General features: G+C 32.1%; 1 protein-coding gene across 1 annotated transcript; it reads left to right on the top strand.

The window, feature by feature from the left end:
• Window positions 1-5689: 5689 nt before the first annotated feature.
• Window positions 5690-8903, top strand: LOC101208022 (calmodulin-binding receptor kinase CaMRLK). Its single transcript, XM_004150174.3, has 2 exons — window positions 5690-7328; window positions 7513-8903. The coding sequence occupies exons 1-2, from the start codon at window positions 5900-5902 to the stop codon at window positions 8157-8159; spliced, it is 2076 nt and encodes a 691-aa protein (XP_004150222.2). The 5' UTR covers window positions 5690-5899; the 3' UTR covers window positions 8160-8903.
• The last annotated feature ends 228 nt before the right edge of the window (window positions 8904-9131 follow it).

The following is a 9131-nucleotide window of genomic DNA, read 5'->3' as shown; positions in this document are numbered from 1 at the left end:
ATATGGATTGGGTTGAGTTAGTTTTAAATGTGGGTTGAATCAAGTCGAAAATTTTGGCTTTTTTGAGTTAGGTACGTTGGAGGTTGAAAAATTCAATTCAACCCAATCCAAATTATATATATATTGTTTAATAAAAGTAAATTTAGTAGTTTTGGTATATTATGTATAAATAATCATATAAGAAGTAAATGATCTTGAAGCATGAAGGTAGAAAGCTAAACAATTGTGTACAAAGGTAAAAAATCATATAGAAAGAAACAATCGTGTACAAAGTTAAACAATCATATAGAAAGCTAAATGATCGTTTAGGGGGTAATAGGGTAAATGATTGTATGGAAGGTTGGCTGATTGTGTAAGAAGTAAACAACCGTTTGAAGGTAAAAAGTTAAATGATCAAGTAAGAGGGTAAATGGTTTTAAACGATCATGTAATAGGTTGAAAGATCATATAGAAAACTAAATGATCATGTAACTAGAAGGTTGTAGAGTAACCAATCATGATAGTATATAAAGCTAAAAGATTGTATGGTGCAAAAACTTGATAATATAACAACATCTTCGTTAGAAAAGAGTTAATTATAACTCGTTGTGATCAAACTTAGCATGACAAGAAGATGAATGTTTTTTTATTGTATGCTTTACATGGTATTTTTTTCTGTTCTTTTAATTATTGAACTTGTGGATGTTTACAGTACACTTTATACTGTATTTTTTCTTTTTCAAAATTAGTTTGAATTTATGGATTTTTGAAACTTTAAATGAACATTAAACCTAACAATTTTAAACTTTACAAACATTATGAATGAAAAAAATAATACAACCCGATAACTCAATCTAATACAGATTAGATTGGGTTAAAAAATTTGGATAATTCAGGTTGCCAACCCAACCAATCGAAAAATATGGATTGAACCAACCCATTTATACCCCTACAGTTTACAAATTGAATAGCTTAAATAGAGTGGGGAAATGGGTCTGCTAGTTTATTTGGGCTTGATTAAGGCCTAAAACTTGTTGGGCTTGATGAACAATAAGGCCTAAATAGTCCCGGCCCATTTCTCTCTAGATTTAGATGATAAAGGATTAACCACTTGAAGAGTAGTAGTAGAAATTCTCACCCCTAATTTACATTATAAATCAAATATGAAATAATAAAAGTAAAAAAGTAAAATGGAGACCAAATTTTTCTAGAGTTAAAACAACTAAACAAGTACAAATTTTAAGTTTTTAGTATTTAGAAACATTGAAAATGGGAAGAGTGTCTATTCAATTTCTACACGAATGGATGGATGAAACTGAATCCCATTAATCAATTCAAACCAGTTTTGGATGCTTTCTTACATTACAAAATAAACATAACACCAAGAAGAAGAAAACTCCTTTGCTATGGAGACAAGAGCAAAAGTTTTAGAATTGCACACATAAAGATGTTAAAGAATGATAAAAATGGAAGAAAAAGAAAACAAATAATTAAAAGAGAAATTTTGAGTTGGGTTTATTATTATTATTATCATTATTTTGGGTTTAATTGAATTGGAATTTTAATTTGGAAGTATATGGGGAGAAAGTGATTCTAATTAGGGATAGAAAGAAAATGGCAAAATAAAGAAGCCAAATAAGTCACGTGAGAGAGCAGGTGGAAAATTGACCACTTTTTTGAAAAGTTTGATAATTAGAAGAATAAGTTGTTTTGCCAACTTCCAAATCCATTGGAATTTGCCAGTGGGTCACCAAAACGAACCGTTTTTGTTGCCTTTGCATTAAAGTGGATAGAAATTTAGTAAATTAATTTGGTAATTTGTTTGGCTCCATGTGACCCTTCTAATGAAGTTGTTCAATATTAGATTATACCAAAATTGCTTTGTGTTTGGACCATATGGATCAAATCTTATTCTTTTTCTTTTTATCTTAATGTATTAGCTTGCCTTTGTGAGCTTCAATTCAATTCAAATTCAAATTCAACCCTATTTTCTTTGTATGATATCAAATATTTATTTACTAAACAGTGGTGTTTAAAATGTCTATAACATAGAGCAGAAGCTAACATTCAACTGCACGCTCTAAATCAATAACACTAGACACCAAAGGAAGGAGTTGTGCTTAAGAGAAGATTTGAAAAAAAAAATTATGCAACAATGACATGACACATATAGATCTATTACGTGATGTACGAGTTGAAAAGACAGCGTATATGTGTTGAAATACATTTTAGCTAATAGAGTGAACAATCATGCTAAAATTAACGCCAACTAATTGGTTAGAATTAACAGTGTTATGTTAGAGTGTAACAAGCACTCATTCATTAGCATTAGCATAAGTGTTTAATTGTATGTTACACAATAAAACAAGATGTTACATATGTTTCCGTTAATCGGTTGATATTCCACCTTTACAATAAAATCTAGATCTATATCTATAACACGATATCTTTGTTTCTTAGGTGACTCATAATTTAGTTAGCGGGATTGAGTGACGTTAATGATTACCATTATATATGCTAATTATTGTTGAATAGGTGATTGTGTTTTTTCAGTACAATTAGAAGTCATCTCTTTTAAATGTTAAGTGTGAGCTAAATTAAAGATAGGAAGGTACATCATTACACATATAATATTATTGTTAGTGGTGGGTGGATGCAAATCTTTTTAATAGCTGAACTATAATTACACGTACTTATGCTTCTTTTAATTTTTTTAATCAAGATTAAAATCGAAACTATATCAAGAGAAGGAGTGTAAGAAAAAGCAAAGTACGTCATGGAAATCTAATCAACAAGAGAATAAATGTATGATTATTTAACACAATTAAATATTCAAAGTTTCGGAAAGAATGTGAAGTGTCTATTTAGAGTCACCTTATTATATTATTAAATGCTGGAAATCAAGTGAGAGAGCCAAAGTAAGGATGAAATTAAAGAAAGAAAGAAACCAAAAGAAAGGAACACTGTGCTAAAGAGAATGAGAAACACATCAACAATATTCTTCCTTATAATACTATTTTATTATAAATTATCGTATCTTTAAATTCGACTAAAGTCCTACATCGATTAGATAAGAGGATGATCTTGAGTCGTATTTTAGTTATTGAAAACAAATAATGAAGTATATGAAAGGGAGAAAATGAGAAGATGTTGTTAGTAGGTGGAAGGAAAGGTTTAATTTTTATGTTGTTTGATTGTGAAAAGATTAAGTATAGATATGAATGTGAAAAGAATTGGTAATGATGGAGAATACGCGGAGTCCTTTTAGCCTCCACACATAACGTCCCTTCACCTCTCAATTATTATTATGCCTTTTTCTTTTGGTCTTTTTTTCTTTTATAAATTAAAATTATTTCCATGCAACATTCTTAATTTCTATTAATTTGGACCCACATGTCTATTAAGTATTAAATGCCATGACTTCGTCAACCTAAAATACCAAAATCAAATTATCACTTCAAACTTATTTCAACACGATATTTAATTAATGTTACTAGTCAAAAAGAAAAAAAAGTTAAATTACGAATTAGTCATAAAAAAGTCTCTACAACGAATGGTAGTATATTTCTTTAATTTTAGTGACGTTTATAATTTGGGAAGGAATCTGATATTTTTTTCTTTTTTTAAAAAAAGGCTTTTGAAAATAGTTTTCGTTATTTGAAATATACACGCAAACTTTAGTGGTAAAAGTATTTAGTCTTAAATGTTTGATCTATGGAATTTACAAAATTATAACTTTTACTACTGGACCAAATAGTTTTGTGTACTGTGATCAAATGTATGTATTGTGTTGTATTTGGTAAACTAATTTGGATTTGGATTTTAAATGATGGTAATTTCAACTTTTAAAAAAATTAAGCATGCCAAGTCAGACATAAATACCTTTACCCATTGGAAAACGTGGGAACATATTATTTTCTCAAAACAAAATCTATATAAGGTATCTAACATATGCCTTTTTAAAAAGGGTTTATTTTCATAAATATACAAAATATTTACTATCTACTGTTGTCGTAATAAAACAAAAAAGATGTAGTTTTTCTTTTATTTTTTTTAAACTATTATTTGATGATCATGTATCAAATATAAAATATTTAAATATAATTAAATAATCAAATCTAAATTATTAGTAAAATAGAAAAATCTAAACGGTTACTAAAGTAGCCCAATGTACACAAAAAAATCTTTAAAAATTCGTTTAATTTGGATAGTCAAATTTAAACAATCATTTACAATAAATCTTAAAAAAAAAAAAATAGTTTCGTCAAAATTTTCAAATCTAAACTATTATTTTTTTAAATATAACTAATTAATATATATTACAGTAAAAACCTACATTTTTAGTTTAATGTCTAGTCAGTTCATAGGTTATTATCAACACTAAATTATACATTTTAGACTTGAAACACACACATTAAAATCTAAAAATCTAAATGAATACTTGTAAAATTTAAATAGTTAAAAATAAAAATACATTCAAAATATTAGTATATATAACAATATTACAAGAAAATTTATTACTAATAGATTCTAATCAGGTTGATATTCTAAACATATAAATTTGAATACATACTTGGATAAATAAGTTAAAATAGAAAAGAATGGATTAAATTTGAATGAATGGAGTGATGAGTTTATTTGAGTAAACTGAAATGAAAAAAAAAAAAGTATGAAATATATAATTGGGGAAATGTAATGTAGAAGGTTAAAAAGTTTGGGTAACATAAGATGCAAGTAAGAGGTTTGTTGGTGGTAGTGATATTGTTTTTGGATTTATGTGGTTGAAATTATCCAATGCAATACAATGCAAATTTTCAAATTCTAAAAAAAAAAAAAGAAGAATTATACATATTGGAGAGTGGAATTTGGATGTAAATTAAAATGATGATGGCATCTCTGTCCCGTGCTCTGCGCAGCTGCCCCGATACTCACCATTACCTCTGACTTCCCTCTTTCACTCTTCTCCCCATCATTACCATTTCTCATTTTATATCTACATAAACTCTTTTTTAAATTTCACTCCATTCCAATTATAATTCTTTTTTTAAAACATATTTGCCTTACTTTTTTAATTTCTATGATCTTTTATAAAATCCGCACTCAAGTTTTTAATAAAAATGGTTCACATTACCAAATTTTTATTTTAATTGTTTGTATATCTCTTTTTTTTTTTTCAAAAAGAAACCGTTCTTTCTACCTTCTCCCACTAATCAAAAGTCTAATACAACTACTATTTCTAGATTAAACTATATTTTAGTTGTGTACTTTGCATTTTGAGTGCTAACCAAAACACTTCAAATTTATTAGTATTATTGTATAGGTAAAATACTAAATTATAGTAGGTTCATGAATTTTAAGTTTCCTACTATTTAATTCATTTTAGATTTTATACTTTGTTTTGAATATTGAATTTAGGTGTTTTGAATATTGAATTTAGTTTTATCATAAATATTTGACTTTTCTTTCGCTCTCTTATTTATATAATATAAGCTTTTTAAAATGTACATGAAAGCAGAGAGAAACTAGTTTTCACATGTGATGTGACTTATCTAAAGGGTTATTAATGAGAAGCGAGCTGGTTCCATATCCATTAAAGAAGAAACCCTAATTCTTAATACTGTACTAATTATTTTTTTATTTCTTATTTTTCAACAATATCAATTTTAAAAAACCCACCAATTCCAACACTAGACATTATGTTATATTCTATTATATATTTATACTATATACTTTATTTATTATCATATTGCTCTCCATTTACATATAAACAAATACTATATTTCTTCTTCCTACTTCCCTCCCACTCTAACTCTCACTTCACTTCCTTCCATAAAATGCAGCTTTCTACTTCTTCCTCTAATTTCTCCATCTCCACTCTGCATGTGAGAGCTTGAATAGAGAAAACTAAGAAGAAAAAAACATGGCCACTTTTTGTTTTTGCAGGATTCTGATTCTCATGGCGCTGCTCATCTCTTCTTCTTTTGTAGACTCTGCTTGCAACACTTCAGATACCCAATTCGTTTCCAGGGCTTTCCACTCTGTTTCCTCCTTCAATCTCTCATGGATTGTTCATAGTTCTGTTAATTCCACCAACTGTTCTGTTCAACACATTATTCTCCCCTCCAAGAATCTCACCGGAATTGTTTCTTGGAGATTCTTAAGAAATTTGACCCACTTACGCTCTATTGATCTCTCCAGAAACTCACTGGAAGGCTTTGTTCCCAATTGGTTGTGGGGAATCCCCACTTTGGTTCATCTTGATCTTTCGCATAATCGATTTGGAGGAACTGTTGGTTTTAAGTTATCTAATTCTAGTCGCGGGTTTCCTTCTTCTTCCATTCGGGTTCTTAATCTTTCCGACAATAGATTCTCTAATACTGTTCGACTTTCTGGTTTTTCGCGGTTGGAAATTTTGGATCTCTCGCGGAATAATCTGCGGAATCTTCCATTTGGGTTGGAGAACCTTTCTAATTTGACGCACTTGGATGTTTCGAGGTGTAATATTTCTGGGAATTTGAAGCCTATCTCTGTTCTTCATTCGCTTGAGTATTTAGATGTATCGGATAACTCCATGACTGGTAATTTTCCGTCGGATTTTCCTCGGCTTAATGGATTGAAGTTCTTGAATGTTTCATTAAACAAGTTTAAGGGAGTGATTAACTCCGAAAGCTACAAGAAATTTGGGAAATCAGCATTTGTTCAAACTGGGATTACTCTACTTCAAATAAAAACAAATTCCGGTAACAGAGGTATCCCAAATCCTCCACAATCATCAAAACGCCCTCATCACAACAATACCATTCAATCTCACATGCCCAATAAAGAACCGGCGAGAAAAGCCAAACCCAAATCGAAAACGAAGGCTCTGATTTTTGCCCTGTCGTTTGGGGTAGCAGGTTTGTTTTTAGTATCGGTTGTTTTAGCGATATGGAGACGAAAAAGAATGATGAAGCGGAAAACCAAATGGGCAATCTCCACGCCAATCCAAGTCCAATTCAAGATGGAGAAATCTGGACCGTTCGCCTTCGAGACTGAGTCAGGGTCCTCATGGATCGCAGACATTAGAGAACCATCTTCAGCTTCAGTGGTGATGTTCGAGAAGCCGTTGATTAACCTCACCTTCAAGGATCTGATTGCTGCCACGTCGCATTTCGGTAAAGAGTCCCTTCTTGCAGAGGGAAGGTGCGGGCCCGTTTACAGAGCTGTTCTTCCCGGAGATATCCACGTGGCGATCAAGGTCCTTGAATCCGCTAGAACCGTTGCTCGTGATGAAGCTGTAGCCATGTTCGAGGACCTTTCCGCACTGAAGCATTCCAATTTGTTACCGCTTTTTGGTTACTGTATTGCAGGTAAAAAATTTTGTTGTCTGTATCTCTTTTTGGATTGTTTGTTTGCCTATTTGACTTCTCTGTTCATCCAATTAATTCCGCTCTGTTCTCTTGAAAATTTAAATGTCTCTGTTTTTGAATGACTGATTTATTTCCACGTACAATGTAAAAACAAACTTCATTTCTGCATTTTCTTCCATTTCAGGTAAAGAAAAATTAGTATTGTACGAATTCATGTCCAACGGTGATCTCCACCGGTGGCTTCACGAGCTTCCGACCGGCCAACCCAACGTTGAGGATTGGAGCACCGACACGTGGGAAATCAACAACAATTACGTTAATGGGACCCATTTGTCGTTACCGGAGAAGTTAGGATGGGCAACGCGCCACCGCATCGCAGTGGGGATAGCGCGTGGATTGGCGTATCTTCACCACGCCGGATCGAAACCGATTGTTCATGGGCATTTGGTGACGTCAAACATTTTACTGGCGGATGATTTCGAGGCTCGAATCGGGGGATTTGGGTTACGACATGTGGAGGGGAAGAAGGGCGAAGATGGGGTGGAGAAAGATGTGTATTGTTTTGGGGTGGTGTTGATGGAGCTTCTGACGGGGATGCCCGGCAGTGCTAACACGGTGGTGGGAGTGAGAAAAATGGTTAGGGATGGAAAAGCTTTAGAGGCGATTGACCCGAGATTGCGAGTCGGGGGTGGGGAATCGGAGATGGTGGAGAGCCTCCGTGTGGCGTATCTATGTACGGCGGAGACGGCGGTGAAAAGACCGACAATGCAACAAGTCCTAGGGCTGCTCAAGGACATTCATCCCACACGCACCCAGACCGAACCCGTGTGAAGTGACTCTTTCACCCCTCGTGACCGTAAAGACGATAATGCCATTGACCAAAAGTACGTTTCGGAATTGGCGATCATATTCCTCACTTTTCTTTTTGGCAAATCCCAAAAACTATACCTCTAAACTTTTCATTGTAAAATTCAGCACTCCTAAGTTTAACAAATTAGACTTCCATCATCAAATTCAAACCAAAACTACTTAGCCCATCTTCCCCATCACCTTTCCCCCCTTCCTTCATCTTAAAATTTGTTGTTATTTTCTTTATCAAATATTTTAACTATTCATTTGATATATTAGTGATGAGGAGGAAATTAAAGCACATAGATAGATAGATAGATGAATGCATCCTAAAATTCACTACTCAATTTAAACCTTCAAATTTCCAGAACAAAATTGTATAACCACTCGCCTTTTCGCCTTTGAGTCGATGCATATCATTTTTTTATGTCATTAAGAAAAATGCTAATCTGTACTAATAAAAGAAAAAGTGGAAAGATGAGGTGGATGGGTATGGAAGTTTGTTATATAAATATATAATACATATGTTGTATTGGATTGGGTGGGGGAAGAAGAAAGACGAAGGGCAGAAGAATCCCACTTATTGATTGTCTCTTCTTTCACACTCTCCCATCATCCAGTTGCTTTTTTTTTTTTGTTATTTTAACCCTCTTCTTCATTTCTTTTAATTTTTTTTTTACTTTTTTGCTTTATTCTTTACTCAGAAAAGAGGAGAGATTTGCTTTATTCTTTTGCATGGGTTCCCTTACTTACGTTTATAATAATGATTAATGAATGCCCTCTTTTAATCATCCTTTGTAATTGATTGCTTAATAAATTAACGTTGGTTAATTGGATCATTAATAATGAATCATGGGCTGCTGCTATCTGCCTGTTTTTATATCAACAATAAAGTATGGTCCTTCTTTATTATAACAAATTAATGTGTGTTTACATTTGTTTAATTATGATTAA

Source organism: Cucumis sativus, chromosome 1 (genome assembly GCF_000004075.3).
Source record: "Cucumis sativus cultivar 9930 chromosome 1, Cucumber_9930_V3, whole genome shotgun sequence".
Taxonomy (NCBI): domain Eukaryota; kingdom Viridiplantae; phylum Streptophyta; class Magnoliopsida; order Cucurbitales; family Cucurbitaceae; genus Cucumis; species Cucumis sativus.
This window is presented reverse-complemented; position numbering and strand designations above follow the sequence as displayed.

What these genes read in the sequence shown, in the direction of transcription:
- LOC101208022 (XM_004150174.3), top strand. Translation starts at nt 5,900, where the DNA reads ATGGCCACTTTTTGTTTTTGCAGGATTCTGATTCTCATGGCGCTGCTC. An exon ending in TTTTGGTTACTGTATTGCAG is followed by an intron (nt 7,329 to 7,512) that starts GTAAAAAATTTT and finishes CTTCCATTTCAG; the next exon opens with GTAAAGAAAAATTAGTATTG.